Source organism: Engystomops pustulosus, chromosome 4 (assembly GCF_040894005.1).
Source record: "Engystomops pustulosus chromosome 4, aEngPut4.maternal, whole genome shotgun sequence".
Classification (NCBI taxonomy): Eukaryota; Metazoa; Chordata; class Amphibia; order Anura; family Leptodactylidae; genus Engystomops; species Engystomops pustulosus.
In genome coordinates this window covers 10,722,274-10,740,356 of record NC_092414.1, presented here as the reverse complement: position 1 = coordinate 10,740,356, position 18,083 = coordinate 10,722,274, and the positions used below count along the sequence as shown (strand labels likewise).

The following is an 18,083-nucleotide window of genomic DNA, read 5'->3' as shown; positions in this document are numbered from 1 at the left end:
CGCCCCGTCACAGCATCTGAAGGCCATGACAAATGCATAAAGGTCTCTGCCTTCGTCTTCCTGGAGGTGTACCTCTATTTTTGGCACCGCTCTTAATTCACCCCTGTTAGAGGGTACCACATGGGCATACATGATACAACCACATGCTGGCGGTGTCATGGTGTAGTCACCGGCTTGTACCACTGCATGTGGGATTGTCCGGTCATTCGACCCTTCTTGCACTTACTTATGGCCTTTACCTCCAAGTACTTAACAAACTACATTCCTCGAGACCCCTTGTGGGCAAACTCCAGGTATGTGGACACATGAACTCAGCATGGCACCAAAGGTTGTCTACAATTGTTGACGACCAAGGCAGCGGCAGGCTGCAAGATCATTCTCCAAACTTAGCTCAGACCCATGGCGCCCACCTTCAAAATGTTTTTTGGACAAACTCGCTTACATAACGCACATGTACTGGATAGAGGCCTGAGCAGAGAGAAGTGGGTACAATCATTTTTTAGCACCTGGGAAATTTTCATCATTGTACTGTGGCAGAGACAGGGTCGGCGTCAGCACTGGGCATACCTGGGCAAGTGCCGGGGCATAGAGCTGCTGCGGGGGCCCACATAAGGCTGTACATAAGGAATCCAAGAGGGTGAAGGGGGTTGTATCTAATGAATCCATAGGAGGTGAGGGGGGCAGTATATAACTACAAGGTGGCTGTTCCGAATCATAAACTAGAGAAAATTTTAGGGAACGGGAGACTGTTTTAGTTTCTGAATTGTTAGTTCACTGCAAAGGTGCCCACTGAGGCTCTGTCGCCCAGGGTCCTCCTGAAACTTGGAGCCAACCCTGGCCAGAGATGAGGAAAGACATTAGAATTGTCTTGGATGGGGGTTGGCCTCCAGGGATGAGATGATGAGCAAGTGTCACGTTTAGTTTTTGGGTTTTGTTTTTCAGTTTTCTCGGTGTACTGCTTTAACTGTACTATATATCTCCCCCCCCCCTCCTCCTTTTTCACTAGAACCGGAGCTGTATGCCACATCAGGATACAGGATGGCTTAAAGGGTTCTACTACACATCTACTGTCATTGAATCCTTTCCACCCAAATTTATAACCACGAGGGTAGTATAAGGCTGACTAGACCAACCCTGCAGCCCAGGTACTAAAAGGTACAATGTACATAGATAAAGTTACATATTCATGTTAACACCACACAATAACAGTTACAGTCTTTTCCAGTGCACACGCAGGAACGCGGTACATAAACATAAATTGGACCCAAGGAAAGGAGCGGTACCTTCCCAAAACGCGTTGTTCTTCTATAACCCAATGATTCCTGCATTTGGATGCTTCGTGTAAGCGTGTAACCAACCCTACATCCACGCTAGTTTTCTGTATGACTTTGCACCAAGCAGAACATGCAAACTGCTTGCGCATGTATTTATGAAGTGCTTGCTCCAGTTTTTGGTGCTGCGGCTTCACCACGCAACATAATTCTGCACATAAAGGTGCGTTCCGGTGCCAATTCAGACCGTGCACCACATTTATTACTGCGAATCAACCAAATTATTTTGCACACTCTATGTTAAAAGTGGACCAAAAAAGTTGGTGTCCACTTTCCGAGCAGTGCTGGGGTGGCCCGACGTGTGGAGGAAAGCCAAGACTGCACATTTTCCTGAACACCTCATCCCTTATAAAAGATTAATGGAGGATACAGGTAAATTCTGGAAGAAAATCTGGTGTAGATTGCAAAAGACCGAAGACTAGGGGTAGGTTCACCTTCCAGCAGGACGACAACTCTAAACATACTATAGCTACAATGGATAGGTCTACGTACAATGTCCAGTCACAGTCTAGACATAAATCCCATCTAGAACCGGGGATGTGTAGACTTTTGCAGTGCACTTTATGAGACCTTCTGTGCTCTGGCAGTCAGTGTAAACCCTGGAGTCTTGCCCTGGCACACCCTGGCATCACGACATCCCTAGATTTATATACATACAAAAGATATACCAGATTCTGGCCAGACACGGGATGACTCAGACTACACCAACCTTTATTAGAGATAATCCCCTGGCAGACGAGGTGACATTATGTGATATAGATATATGACCGTTATATGCTCCTTAACGCAGACCTCGGAAGTTCACACTTTTTGGTCCAAGGATTGAACAAGGTCCTTAGTCATGTTGGCAGACCCCTAATTCTAGGGTTGCTATAAATTCTCCTAGTTGGTGAAACTTTAGTCTCATTACACTCCAGGTGTCTTAACTAGAGATGAGCGAACATGCTCGTCCGAGCTTGATGCTCGGTCGAGCATTAGGGTACTCGAAACTGCTCGTTACTCGGACGAATACTTCGCCCGCTCGAGAAAATGGCAGCTCCCGCCGTTTTGCTTTTTGGCGGCCAGAAACAGAGCCAATCACAAGCCAGGAGACTCTGCACTCCACCCAGCATGACGTGGTACCCTTACACGTCGATAGCAGTGGTTGGCTGGCCAGATCAGGTGACCCTGGGATAGACTAGCCGCTGGCCGCGCTGCTCGGATCATTCTGTCTCTGGATGCCGCTAGGGAGAGAGCTGCTGCTGCTCAGGGAAAGCGTTAGGGTGTTCTATTAGCTTACTGTTAGGCAGGAGTGATTCTCAAAGAACCCAACAGCCCTTGTTAGGGCTACAATAACGTTATACTTTTTTTATTTTAATTTGCATCTTTTACCATTTTGTGAGGAATTAGCAGGGGGACTTGCTACCGTTGTGTTTAGCTCTTAGTGGCACACATATCCATAGCAAAGACCGAAGTGGGAAAATTCAGTAGGGGTTGGATTTCTATTAGGCAATAACTCAGTGTCATCTCATCTGGCATAGTACTGTGCTTCCTTTGATACTTGGCTAGAAAATAGCCATAGGAGAATACAAACAGCTTCTTGAAGCCTACAGTAGCGTTCTATATATTTGATTTCTGGTTGATCTGCTGGTGGCTGTAGTTTCTGCAGTGCATGTACTTGCCAATTCTGAGCAATTTGTAGTGGGACTTGCGACCGCTGTGTTCTGCGCTTAGTGGCGCACATATCCATAGCAAAGGCCGAAGTGGCAAAATTCAGTAGGGGTTGGATTTCTATTAGGCAATAACTCAGTGTCATCTCATCCGGCATAGTACTGTGCTTCCTTTGATACTTGGCTAGAAAATAGCCATAGGAGAATACAAACAGCTTCTTGATCTTGAAGCCTACAGTAGCGTTCTATATATTTGATTTCTGGTTGATCTGCTGGTGGCTGTAGTTTCTGCAGTGCATGTACTTGCCAATTCTGAGCAATTTGTAGTGGGACTTGCGACCGCTGTGTTCTGCGCTTAGTGGCGCACATATCCATAGCAAAGGCCGAAGTGGCAAAATTCAGTAGGGGTTGGATTTCTATTAGGCAATAACTCAGTGTCATCTCATCTGGCATAGTACTGTGCTTCCTTTGATACTTGGCTAGAAAATAGCCATAGCAATAGGATAGCATTGTTTGGTTGTAAAAACTCAAAAAAAAACAAAAAACACAAAAAAAAAAAAAAAAACACAAAAAAAAAACAAAAAAAAGTAAAAAAAAAATAAAGTTATAACTCTCATTTTAAAAATGTTTAACCCGAGGGCTAGGGGTAGAGGACGAGGGCGGGGACGTGGGCGTCCAACTACTGCAGGGGTCAGAGGCCGTGGTCCTGGGCGGGGTGAGACACCACCTGCTGATGAGGGAGCAGGGGAACGCCGCAGAGCTACACTCCCTAGGTTCATGTCTGAAGTTACTGGGACTCGTGGTAGAGCACTGTTGAGGCCAGAACAGTGCGAACAGGTGATGTCGTGGATTGCTGACAATGCTTCGAGCAATTTGTCCACCACCAGTCAGTCTTCCACGCAGTCCACCCATGTCACCGAAATCGCCACTCCTCCAGCTCCTGCACCTCAGCCTCCTCCCCCCCAGTCTGCCCCCTCCCAGGAAAATTTGGCATTTGAACCGGCATACTCTGAGGAACTGTTTTCTGGACCCTTCCCACAGTCACAAACCACTTGTCCGGTTGCTGCTGAGCAATTTTCCGATGCCCAGGTTTTCCACCAGTCACAGTCTGTGGGTGATGATGACCTTCTTGACGTAGTGGAAGTGTGTAAAGAGGTGTCCGACGATGAGGAGACACGGTTGTCAGACAGTGGGGAAGTTGTTGTCAGGGCAGGAAGTCCGAGGGGGGAGCAGACTGAGGGATCGGAGGATGATGAGGTGACAGACCCAAGCTGGGTTGAGAGGCCGGGTGAACACAGTGCTTCTGAGACGGAGGAGAGTCCTCGACCTGAACAGGTTGGAAGAGGCAGTGGTGGGGCCAGACGGAGAGGCAGGGCCAGAGCTGGTGCATCAGCGCCACTGTCAACTAGTGAAGCTCCCGTGGTGAGGGCTCTTGCGGCGAGGGCTAGATCTTCAGAAGTGTGGAGGTTCTTTAAGGAAACACCGGATGACCGACGGACTGTGGTGTGCAACATTTGCCAAACCAGGCTCAGCAGGGGTTCCACCACTACTAGCTTAACTACCACCAGTATGCGCAGGCATATGAATGCTAAGCACCCCACTCAGTGGCAACAAGCCCGTTCACCTCCGGCCGTGCACACCACTGCTCCTTCCCCTGTGTCAGCTGCTAGTCAGCCCCCTGCCCAGGACCCTGCCACAAAAACCCCATCGTCGCCTCCACGATCCTCCACAGCATCCACCAGCGTTCAGCTCTCCATACCCCAGACGCTGGAGCGGAAACGCAAATATAGTGCAACCCACCCGCACGCCCAAGCCCTTAATGTGCACATCTCCAGATTGCTTAGCCTGGAGATGCTGCCCTATAGGCTAGTAGAGACCGAGGCCTTTCGCAACCTCATGGCGGCGGCCGCCCCTCGGTATTCGGTCCCCAGCCGCCACTACTTTTCCCGATGTGCCGTCCCAGCCCTGCACCAGCACGTGTCAGACAACATCATCCGTGCCCTGACCAACGCCGTTTCTGACAAGGTCCACCTGACCACGGACACGTGGACGAGTGCTGCCGGGCAGGGCCACTATATATCGCTGACGGCACATTGGGTTAACTTGGTGGAGGCTGGGACCGAGTCTGACCCTGGGGCTGCTCATATACTGCCGACGCCGAGGATTGCGGGGCCTACCTCGGTCCAGGTGTTTCAGGCCTACTATGCCTCCTCCTCCTCCCACCCCTCCTCCACCTCCTCCTCCGAACTACCATCCGTGGGCACGGCGCCATCAGTCGGTAGCTCTAGGCACAGCAGCAGTGCCGTCGCTAAGCGACAGCAGGCGGTGCTCAAACTGCTGAGCCTAGGCGACAAAAGGCACACCGCCCAAGAGCTATTACAGGGCATCACGGCGCAGACTGATCTGTGGCTGGCACCGCTGAACCTCAAGCCGGGAATGGTTGTGTGTGACAACGGCCGTAACCTGGTGGCGGCTCTGCAACTCGGCAGACTGACACATGTGCCATGCCTGGCCCATGTGTTAAATCTGATAGTGCAGCGTTTCCTCAAGACATACCCCAATCTGTCTGATTTGCTCACGAAGGTGCGCCGCATCTGTGCGCATTTCAGGAAGTCCAGCCCAGATGCTGCCACTCTCAGGGCAGCGCAGCGCCGCCTCCAACTGCCCGCTCACCGACTGTTGTGCGACGTGCCCACGAGGTGGAATTCAACACTGACCATGTTATCCAGAGTTTACCAGCAGCGCAGAGCGATTGTAGACTGCCAGATGTCAACTTCCACCAGAACTGGTAGTCAGGTCAGTCAGCTTCCTCAAGTCTACAATGAGGAGTGGACGTGGATGTCTGATATCTGTCAGGTGCTGAGTAACTTTGAGGAGTCAACACAGATGGTCAGTGGCGATGCCGCCATCATCAGCCTCACCATCCCGCTGCTTGGCCTGTTGAAAAACTCTCTGGTCAGCATGAAGTCGGAAGCTTTGCGCTCGTCACAAGAGACGGGGGAAGAATATTCCCTTGTTGATAGCCAAAGCACCCTGAGGTCTGTTTCTCAGCGCATATCGGAGGAGGTGGAGGTGGAGGAGGATGAGGAGGAAGAGGAGGAGAATGTTGGCGAGACACAAGAGGGGACCATTGTTGAGTCCTTCACTGTTCAGCGTGTATGGGCAGAAGAAGAGGAGTTGGAGGAGTTGGAGGAGGAGGAAATGGACAGTCAGGCCAGTGAGGGGAGTGAATTCTTACGCGTTGGTACTCTGGCGCATATGGCAGATTTCATGCTAGGCTGCCTATCCCGTGACCCTCGCGTTCAAAGAATTTATTCCAGCACCGATTACTGGGTGTTCACTCTCCTGGACCCACGGTACAAGCAAAATCTTCCCACTCTCATCCCTGGAGAGGAAAGGAGTGTGAGAATGCATGAATACCAGCAGGCCCTGGTGCACAAGCTGAAACAGTATTTCCCTTCTGACAGCGCTAGCGGCAGAGTGCGTAGTTCTGCGGGACAAGTAGCGAGGGAGAGTAGGCGAGCAGGCAGCTTGTCCAGCACTGGCAAGGGTACGCTTTACAAGGCTTTTGCCAGCTTTATGTCACCCCAGCAAGACACTGTCACCTGTCCCCAGTCTCGGCAGAGTAGGGCTGATCTTTACAGAAAGATGGTGAGGGAGTACGTAGCTGACCATACCATCGTCCTAAATGATCACACAGCTCCCTACAACTACTGGGTTTCAAAGCTGGACATGTGGCACGAACTGGCGCTCTACGCCTTGGAGGTTCTTGCCTGCCCTGCCGCTAGCGTCTTGTCCGAGCGGGTTTTCAGTGCAGCTGGTGGCATCATCACCGATAAGCGTACACGCCTGTCGACTGACAGCGCTGACAGGCTGACGCTTATCAAGATGAATAAAGCATGGATTTCTCCTAATTTCCAATCTCCAGCAGGTGAAGGAAGCTCAACCTGAATAATTTATCCACTCCTCCTCCTCCTCCTCATTTTCCTCCTTCTCCTGCTCTTTGTACAGTAAAGCAGAGGAAACTGGCTATTTTTTGACAGGGCCCACTGGCTCTACCTATAGTACTTTATGCATTTAATTTTTCTGGAGGGCCACCTACCCGGTCCTCTGTTTGAAACAATTTTTGTGAGTGCCACATACAGGCACTCAATCTATTCCATTTTTCTGGAGGGCCACCTACCCAGTCCTCTGTTTTAAAAATTTTTTGGGACTGCCACATACAGGCACTCAATCTATTCCATTTTACTGCAGGGCCACCTACCTGCTCCTCTGGTTTGAACAATTTTTGGGACTGCCACATACAGGCACTCAATCTATTCCATTTTACTGGAGGGCCACCTACCTGCTCCTCTGGTTTGAAACATTTTTGGGACTGCCACATACAGGCACTCAATCTATTCCATTTTACTGCAGGGCCACCTACCTGCTCCTCTGGTTTGAACAATTTTTGGGACTGCCACATACAGGCACTCAATCTATTCCATTTTACTGCAGGGCCACCTACCTGCTCCTCTGGTTTGAACAATTTTTGGGACTGCCACATACAGGCACTCAATCTATTCCATTTTACTGGAGGGCCACCTACCTGCTCCTCTGGTTTGAAACATTTTTGGGACTGCCACATACAGGCACTCAATCTATTCCATTTTACTGCAGGGCCACCTACCTGCTCCTCTGGTTTGAACAATTTTTGGGACTGCCACATACAGGCACTCAATCTATTCCATTTTACTGGAGGGCCACCTACCTGCTCCTCTGGTTTGAAACATTTTTGGGACTGCCACATACAGGCACTCAATCTATTCCATTTTACTGCAGGGCCACCTACCTGCTCCTCTGGTTTGAACAATTTTTGGGACTGCCACATACAGGCACTCAATCTATTCCATTTTACTGGAGGGCCACCTACCTGCTCCTCTGGTTTGAAACATTTTTGGGACTGCCACATACAGGCACTCAATCTATTCCATTTTACTGCAGGGCCACCTACCTGCTCCTCTGGTTTGAACAATTTTTGGGACTGCCACATACAGGCACTCAATCTATTCCATTTTACTGGAGGGCCACCTACCTGCTCCTCTGGTTTGAAACATTTTTGGGACTGCCACATACAGGCACTCAATCTATTCCATTTTACTGCAGGGCCACCTACCTGCTCCTCTGGTTTGAACAATTTTTGGGACTGCCACATACAGGCACTCAATCTATTCCATTTTACTGCAGGGCCACCTACCTGCTCCTCTGGTTTGAACAATTTTTGGGACTGCCACATACAGGCACTCAATCTATTCCATTTTACTGGAGGGCCACCTACCTGCTCCTCTGGTTTGAAACATTTTTGGGACTGCCACATACAGGCACTCAATCTATTCCATTTTACTGCAGGGCCACCTACCTGCTCCTCTGGTTTGAACAATTTTTGGGACTGCCACATACAGGCACTCAATCTATTCCATTTTACTGGAGGGCCACCTACCTGCTCCTCTGGTTTGAAACATTTTTGGGACTGCCACATACAGGCACTCAATCTATTCCATTTTACTGCAGGGCCACCTACCTGCTCCTCTGGTTTGAACAATTTTTGGGACTGCCACATACAGGCACTCAATCTATTCCATTTTACTGGAGGGCCACCTACCTGCTCCTCTGGTTTGAAACATTTTTGGGACTGCCACATACAGGCACTCAATCTATTCCATTTTACTGCAGGGCCACCTACCTGCTCCTCTGGTTTGAACAATTTTTGGGACTGCCACATACAGGCACTCAATCTATTCCATTTTACTGGAGGGCCACCTACCTGCTCCTCTGGTTTGAAACATTTTTGGGACTGCCACATACAGGCACTCAATCTATTCCATTTTACTGCAGGGCCACCTACCTGCTCCTCTGGTTTGAACAATTTTTGGGACTGCCACATACAGGCACTCAATCTATTCCATTTTACTGGAGGGCCACCTACCTGCTCCTCTGGTTTGAAACATTTTTGGGACTGCCACATACAGGCACTCAATCTATTCCATTTTACTGCAGGGCCACCTACCTGCTCCTCTGGTTTGAACAATTTTTGGGACTGCCACATACAGGCACTCAATCTATTCCATTTTACTGGAGGGCCACCTACCTGCTCCTCTGGTTTGAAACATTTTTGGGACTGCCACATACAGGCACTCAATCTATTCCATTTTACTGCAGGGCCACCTACCTGCTCCTCTGGTTTGAACAATTTTTGGGACTGCCACATACAGGCACTCAATCTATTCCATTTTACTGCAGGGCCACCTACCTGCTCCTCTGGTTTGAACAATTTTTGGGACTGCCACATACAGGCACTCAATCTATTCCATTTTACTGGAGGGCCACCTACCTGCTCCTCTGGTTTGAAACATTTTTGGGACTGCCACATACAGGCACTCAATCTATTCCATTTTACTGCAGGGCCACCTACCTGCTCCTCTGGTTTGAACAATTTTTGGGACTGCCACATACAGGCACTCAATCTATTCCATTTTACTGGAGGGCCACCTACCTGCTCCTCTGGTTTGAAACATTTTTGGGACTGCCACATACAGGCACTCAATCTATTCCATTTTACTGCAGGGCCACCTACCTGCTCCTCTGGTTTGAACAATTTTTGGGACTGCCACATACAGGCACTCAATCTATTCCATTTTACTGCAGGGCCACCTACCTGCTCCTCTGGTTTGAACAATTTTTGGGACTGCCACATACAGGCACTCAATCTATTCCATTTTACTGCAGGGCCACCTACCTGCTCCTCTGGTTTGAACAATTTTTGGGACTGCCACATACAGGCACTCAATCTATTCCATTTTACTGGAGGGCCACCTACCTGCTCCTCTGGTTTGAAACATTTTTGGGACTGCCACATACAGGCACTCAATCTATCCCATTTTACTGGAGGGCCACCTACCTGCTCCTCTGGTTTGAAAAATGTTTGGGACTGCCACATACAGGCACTATCCAAATTAAATTGTCTCCATAGCAGCCTCCACACGTTGTCTCCATTGCTACCTCCAAAAGTCGTCCATATAGCTGCCTCCATACATCGTCCCTTTATCAAACGAGGTGTGTCAGGCAGAAATTTGGGTTGTTTTCATGGATTCCACATCAAAGTTGTTAACTTTGTCACCACCCTGCTGTGTAATCCCCAAAATACACTGGCAAACTTTTACCATTTAGGGATATTATTTCAGCGCTTCTTGCGCATCTGTTTACATTCCCCTCACCCGGCATATCCTAAACTTATAAGAACGCTACTACACTTGATCTTATACAAAAGGTTCTTAGAAGTGCTGTTTGGGGAGTAGCCTAGAGACAGGGGCTTGGATTGGCGAAAGCTCGCCTGGCAGCGGAACGCCAGCTCCATGCGCATCATGCGCTTCTTGCGCATCTGTTTACATTCCCCTCACCCGCCATATCCCAAACTTATAAGAACGCTACTACACTTAACTTGGTGCAGGCTGGGACCGAGTCTGACCCTGGGGCTGGTCATATACTGCCGACGCAGAGAATTGCGGGGCCTACCTCGGTCCAGGTCTCAAAGGCCTACTATACCTCCTCCCACCCCTCCTCCACCTCCTCCTCCTCCGAATTACCATCCGTGGGCATGGCGCCATCAGTCGGTAGCTCTAGGCACAGCAGCAGTGCCGTCGCTAAGCGACAGCAGGCGGTGCTGAAACTGCTGAGCCTAGGCGATAAAAGGCACACCGCCCAAGAGCTATTACAGGGCATTCCACATCAAAGTTGTTAACTTTGTCGCCACCCTGCTGTGTAATCCCCAAAATATACTTGCAAACTTTTACCATTTAGGGATATTATTTCAGCGCTTCTTGCGCATCTGTTTACATTCCCCTCACCCGGCATATCCTAAACTTATAAGAACGCTACTACACTTGATCTTATACAAAAGGTTCTTAGAAGTGCTGTTTGGGGAGTAGCCTAGAGACAGGGGCTTGGATTGGCGAAAGCTCGCCTGGCAGCGGAGCGCCAGCTCCATGCCAAGATCCAACTAACATAGTTTTAACTGCAGCACCTTTAATCTACTACTAGTTCACTGCCTCCATACATCGTCCCCTTATCAAACGAGCTGTGTCAGGCAGAATTTTGGGTTGTTTTCATGGCTTCCATGTTAACTTTGTCGCCACCCTGCTGTGTAATCCACAAAATATACTGGCAAACTTTTATCATGTACCGATATTATTTGAGCGCTTCTTGCTCACCTCCTTTGGTTCCTCTCTGCCACCCATTGGTTTGAAGCCTGAGTCCATTTAGGGTATGTCGCCATGACACTCTCTAGCCTGCTGCCGCTGCCTCTGCATGCCGTCCCCTATAGTGTCAGGGTCAATTATTGGATGTTTTAGATGCTATCTAGCTTCATTCTGTCACTCTGTCATGGCCATGCTGTTGCCCATAATTTTGGCATAATGGTGCGATTATGCAGCCTCAGAGGCATCCATGCATGCTGCCCCTGCTGTTTCCTGTCCATTTCCGTGGTGTTTCCATCCTTTTCTGAGGTTCCCAGGTGTTTGGCCAAGCTTCCCTGTGCAGAGCCTTGGTCCCCTTGAAAAATGCTCGAGTCTCCCATTGACTTCAATGGGGTTCGTTATTCGAGACGAGCACTCGAGCATCGGGAAAAGTTCGTCTCGAATAACGAGTACCCGAGCATTTTAGTGTTCGCTCATCTCTAGTCTTAACCTTTGTAATCTCTCACTACAATCCATGTGCAACTTGCACCCAACTTCTACTATCAATCTACTTTCTTTGAAAGCTTTCCTTCTAAAAGGTTAATATAAGGCGGAAGAACCCAACCCTGCAGCCCAGGCACTGAAAGGTACAACTTACATAGATAAAGTTACATATTCATGTTAACAGCAGGGAGCGGCCCACCCCTCCAGCTACCTGCACAGGCCATAAATACATAGTCACATGGGGCCTTAATCATTCTCCATAATAAAAGTCACATATAGTCACAATAGCAGAAGAATTGCACAACAGGGATGTAACAGTAAGGCTACATTCACACTGCCGTATGGGGGACGTATATATGGCCGACGTATATACAGCCGATATGCGTCCCCTATAGACGGCAACGGGCACACGGTGCCCAACGGGACCGGTACGGTGCAGCACACGTGTGGCACTGTACCGCTCCGTACCCCGGAAAAAGATAGTACATGTCCTATCTTTCTCCGTAGTATGGCGCCGTGCGCCATATCTTCCTATGGAGAGGGGCGGGGATGAGCTGCGCTCACCTCCTTCTCCTTTCCCCGTGCGCTGCCATTGCCCGCTACAATACGGTACGGTGGGCAACAACAGTGTGAATGCAGCCTAAGCAAGAAAGATAAACAGTTGTAGTAAATGCTACCTTGATGGGTATCAGAAAAGGTGGATGGGGAGTCCCGGAGGGCCAAAGCTGGGGGAAAATGGAACATGCCAACAAACTCTGGTTCCTTGTTTCAGTGGTCTCTTTGGGTGAACTTTGACAGGAGCCGAAGCCCTGGGGGTGTCATTTGACCTCTGTGGCCAATCAGTGACTCCACAGGTTGACTGCCATGATAAACATGGAAACCCCCTTTAAAAGGGCTGTCATGGAATTCTAATTGGTGTCCTTTCTACAGGATGTTACAGGGCTGTGTCTGAGGCCATCACAAGACTAGGGTACAAAACCAGGTGGCTCCACATAGTATAGTGGTCAGAAGCTGTAACTACAGTCTTGACTACTATAGAATTGTTAAGAATTTCTACAAGGATCTGATGCAAACTTTTTTGGACATTGAAGGCCGTCACCCAGAACTACCAAACAACCCCTTCATGGAACAGGTCCAACCTGGATCTACATGGGAACATTGACACTTAACTTAACTGGAAGGTTTTTTATACGTTCTGGTTGGAGTTGTTGAGTTTTCTCTGGTGTTTTTGGGTGATAACATTTCTTGTGCCGAGAGTTTTTCCTTTGCCACACTGGAAAAATTTCCGTGCTTAGAGCTTCAAGGTTGAGGCTGAATGTTGTTGCAACCCGCTCGAAAAACCGTCGTAACGTAGCGACAAAATTCAATGTTTACGTTGAGGTTTATTTTTTCTCTTTTTTTTCTGCGGGCTGTAAGCTCATGCTTCTTTTTTTGGCAGAAGAGCACACTCAGGGGATCAGAGCATCTAGTGACCAGAATATCGTCTACAACATTTAGGTCCCTACGGCTGCCAGATCTATTCATTACAATGACAATGCAGAATTGACTGCTTAAAAAATGGAGTTGGCAGAGGAGACTCCTCACACCCATTGTCGCATGATCAAGGGGGTTGTGCTTGGACTGGATAAATACAGCACACACTGTATGTGGATAGGAGTTGCACAGCACAGGACAGCAGAGGACATCGCACTATGGCTCTCAAGGCAGACTCTCGTATTGAACTAAACGATGGGCATAAGATACCTGTGAATGGATTTGGCACCTATGCCCCACCATCAGTGAGTATCCTTAGGTTAGGCAAATGGTGGGCCTCCTTGCTGTAGTACGTTCAGAAGTGATTGAACAGCCATATATCAAAATAACTGTTAGTTGATGGTGGGCTCTCTAGCCCTGGGGTTGGTACTCACCATGGACAGGACAGTAGCATCACCTACATTGTTCATGCCCCATCTCCATTCCCTGGTCTTTCTTGATCTTTATAACGATAGCAATGATTGGCGATGAGCATAACCCATGGTTCGGGTTTGGGTTTCAGGTTTGGGTATGGCCGTCAGACCTGAGGAACATAACCTGGCCAACTAGCCATGGCTAATTGTGCGAGGCATCAATTTACAGGATTGGCTTTCTTTGGCCGCCAATCTGCCCAATGACTGGGTCTGGTGCTGAACCTAAACCTAACCCAACCATTGGTTTCACTCATCTCTAGCAATGGTGCTATAGGGGACTGTGTTGGGAAATTACTCAAACTCTGGGAGGGGGTCACCATGTGGATCAGCATGCAACACAGAACATCAGACACAAAATATATTTAAATCCTAATTTATAAGATTTTGAACACAATGTTTTTCGGTACAAGGGTCCCGAAGCAATCATTAGGTATAATATAGTATAATAATATAGTATAATAGATCTACAGTGGAGCTTCCATACAGAGTAATGCCCATTAATTCCCCACTACTATAGTGTACTACATCTTTAGTGGGCCCAAACACAGTAACATGCCCCCTCATTGCCCACCTCCCCCATAGCACTAAGGTCCCCACACAATAAAAAACTTTTTAGGTTCCCCACAAATATACAATTCCACTCAGGTCCCTCTAAAGTATATTTTCCCTCTTACTGGATTCCCCACCACACATTATAATGGACTTCTTATGCCGACCCCTAGTCAATTGTCTCATGGCCATGTTGGATCTTCCAGAGAGGTTGATGCTCTGTGTAGCCACATAAATTAAAGTCTACAATGGGGAAAGCGTTGTTTAGGACAGAAGGTTTACTGTGGCCTTACAAAAGATAGAAATCACAATTGTATCCCATTCCACACAGTACTCCAAAGAACAGGCGAAGGAGGCCGTCATGGCGGCCATTGACATCGGATATCGCCTCATTGACAGCGCCTCCATATATGAAAATGAAGTTGAGGTCGGTGAAGCCATCAGATCCAAAATTGCCGATGGGACGGTGAAGAGGGAAAACATTTTCTACATTGGGAAGGTAACAGAGACCATTCAAAATTCTCGAGATCTACCCATTGTCTTATGTTGTAGGTAAATTCCCACTTATTTATTTCTGCAGCTTTGGAATAATAACCACTGTCCTGAGAGGGTCCGACCTGCCGTGGAAAAATCTCTGAAGGATCTGAAGTTAGAATACATAGACCTCTACCTTATTCATTCCCCTGTGGAATTTAAGGTTTCTCAAACTATGAATTTTGTAGTATGTAGTAATGTTTTGTGTCCTTTTCATTGGTAAGACACATTTGCTAATTTTAACCAAGGAAGCTTTAGAAGAATCCTGACCATCAGTGACTGTTGGTCTCTGTCATAACCTGATAGGGCAGAATAGATATGTTGCGATTTTGTGACTTCTATTCCAAATATAAGTTATGTTGTCATTTCGATCAAGTTCTAGTCACATTTAGAGCAAAATGAACATCAAAACCACCGGCGAGAAGCAGGAGGAACTAGGAAGGGTCTGACAGGTCCACCTGAGTCTTGATGGGGCTAAGTCTGGACCACAGAGATCCATTAGTAGATCCACTATTATGAAAGCTTCTAGTTAAAAATTTCCACTTCCTAAAGGTTGAAGGAGGGTGGGCACCCATCCATTTTATCAAGTGAATCCATGGAACTACTTGTCCAACACCAATACTGGGTGTGGTAAATCCAATAGTCAGTGGCGTAACTTGACGCTGATGGGCCCCAGTGCAAAGTCTATGCCAGCTTCCCCCCCGACTATAATGTATGGTTCATAGTACTAGTCTTCTCATATGGGAAAGTGAGACCTTATGGGCCCCCAAAGCCTCTTGGGCCCGATTGCGACCACATCCTCTGCACCCCCTCACGTTACGCCCCTGCCAATAGTCCATGGACCCCCAAAGCCTCTTGTGCCCGGTTGCAACCACATCCTCTGCACACCCTCAAGTTACGCCCCTGCCAATGGTCCAGAAGCATTCTGCCAGGGATTGGGAAAGTAAAGGAGATCAAAAATGTGATTCTTGTGTAATGTAAAATCAAACATCTCCATACACAATATATGACCACATTAAACTTTGTTGCTCAGCTATGCATATGAAAATTGACCAAATTTTGTTGTGTTTTCTTCTTCAGCCTGGAGATGACCTCTTTCCGCAGGATGCAAATGGTAAAGTGATTTTTCATAACACAGACATCCGGGAGACATGGAAGGTAAATTCAGAGGATTTGATTTGTAAAGTCAATTGGCAATTTTGGCAATTTAGGTTATGATGTGATTCCATAGAATCAGCTGGTGGGTGATTCTGGTGACACAGCCATATGATGACAAAATTGGTTTTTGTAGGCCTTGGAAGCGTGCAAAGATGCCGGTCTTGTCAAATCCATTGGTGTCTCGAACTTCAACGAAAAGCAAGTGGAGCTGATTCTCAAAATGCCAGGGCTCAAGCACAAGCCGGCATGCATTGAGGTAACCATTACGACCATGAGGAGTTCTATTTGTCCTTTTCGAAGGCTTGTTGACATCTTTTGTACCAGATGTAATGGTGGCCATTTTGTTTATGAATTTTCAGGTTAACGAGAGAATGTTCTTATCTTTCTACAGATGGAGTGCCACATATATCTCAATCAGAACAAATTACTGAAGTTCCTCAAGTGTCATAACATTGTACCAGTTGGATTCTCTGTCCTGGGGTCTGGAAGAGCACCGGGCTGGTAAGTGAAAGTCGGAGGTGTGGATTGTGTTGTTGCAAATTGGCCAATAGGCTTAGGGTAGCCCATAAGGTGTCAACGAAGGCTAGTACTATAAACCATACATTATAGTCGGGGCCTGGTACAGACTTTGCGCCAAGTCCATCAACTTCAACATACACCACTGGTGGAAGTACACGGCTTTCTTCACTATATGCAAGATCTAGGATGGAGAGAATTAGTGAAATTCGAAAAAGTTTAATAGATAAATGTTGACTATTTTTTGTTTTTTGATGGACAGGCTTGAGGATCAAAATGCTCCCAAATTACTTGAAGATCCCGTCCTGAATAAAATTGCTAAGAGACTGAAACGCACCCCCGCGCAGGTGGCGCAGCGATTTCTTCTACAAAACGGTGTTGTTCCCATTGCAAAAAGCTTCACCCCTGCGAGGATTAAAGAGAACTTCAATGTAAATAAAAACAGACAAAAAAAAAAACTTAACATAAAGTCGAAAGTTTCAGCCTCTTTTGCTAATTTGCGCTTTTCTCGACAGATTTTCGACTTTGAATTAAGCGAAAAAGACATGAAGGATCTTGATGGAGTGAACAAAAACATGCGTTACCTGAGTCTCAAGATGTAAGTGTTCAATTTCGTAAAACTAAAATTACATCGTTTATTTTTTTTAATGGATTTATTGTATTTTATGTTTTTGTATTTCAGCTGGGAAGGAAGCCCTAAGTTCCCCTTTCATGATTGTTAAGAACATTACAAATTTGCTCTGGATATATCCTATATACACAGATTTTTTAGGTCCCGTGTCTGACAGATTCAAATCAGAAAAGTTTTAAAGTCACATTTCCGCAATCTTCACAATGGTTTTTCACAGAGATTTTAACATTGCACGTTTTGTTCTATAATTATTCTTTTGTTGAATGCACAATATTTTGAAATAAAAGGTAGTAGAAACATAAAAGAAACTTTTAAAAACCCCTCCAAACTTTGAATTGATAAGTCATTTTAAACATTTTATCAAATGTAATATTACCATATATACTCGAGTATAAGCCTAGTTTTTCAGCACAAAAATATGCTGAAAACCCCAAACTCAGCTTATACTCGAGTAAAAAAAATATCAAAACTCCCCTTTGTGGCTTCGCCCGCTGCTGGCTATATACTGGGGCAGGGGGCAGGCTATATACTGGGGGATATGGGCTGGCAGGCTATATACTGGGGGGCAGGTGCTGGCTATATACTATGGGGCAAGGTCCAGCAGGCTATATACTGGGGAGGCTGTGACCAATGCATTTCCCACCCTCGGCTTATACTCGAGTCAATAGGTTTTCCCAGGTTTTGTGGTAAAATTAGGGGCCTCGGCTTATACTTGGGTCAGCTTATACTCGAGTATATACGGTAATTTTAGTTATGTTATTAGTTGTGTTACTGGTATTGGCTACGTACCCATAGCAGTTCCATAATTTTTCATACCTATTTCAATGGAATAAACTTGCATTTTTTTAGTTAGGTTTAACGGCTTGATTCTGTTTCTTCCTTTTCATTCTGCACTTGCCTAGTTGTGAGAAAGCATTCGTTTTCATGCTTCTGGCAATTATTTGTATGCAAGAAGAAACTAAACTTCACTTTCAATCCGAATCCATAATTTTTTCCTTATTCAATGTCCATCAATCTTATCTGCGTTAGTTATGTTGATGGCCTCAGTTGTGTGC

The 18,083-nt window shown here is 47.0% G+C and overlaps 1 protein-coding gene across 1 annotated transcript; it reads left to right on the top strand.

The window, feature by feature from the left end:
• The first annotated feature begins 13,312 nt into the window (after positions 1-13,312).
• LOC140126037 (aldo-keto reductase family 1 member C1-like) lies at positions 13,313-17,882 on the top strand. Its single transcript, XM_072145094.1, has 9 exons — positions 13,313-13,472; positions 14,521-14,688; positions 14,770-14,886; positions 15,804-15,881; positions 16,015-16,137; positions 16,273-16,382; positions 16,660-16,828; positions 16,913-16,995; positions 17,080-17,882. The coding sequence occupies exons 1-9, from the start codon at positions 13,386-13,388 to the stop codon at positions 17,117-17,119; spliced, it is 975 nt and encodes a 324-aa protein (XP_072001195.1). The 5' UTR covers positions 13,313-13,385; the 3' UTR covers positions 17,120-17,882.
• The last annotated feature ends 201 nt before the right edge of the window (positions 17,883-18,083 follow it).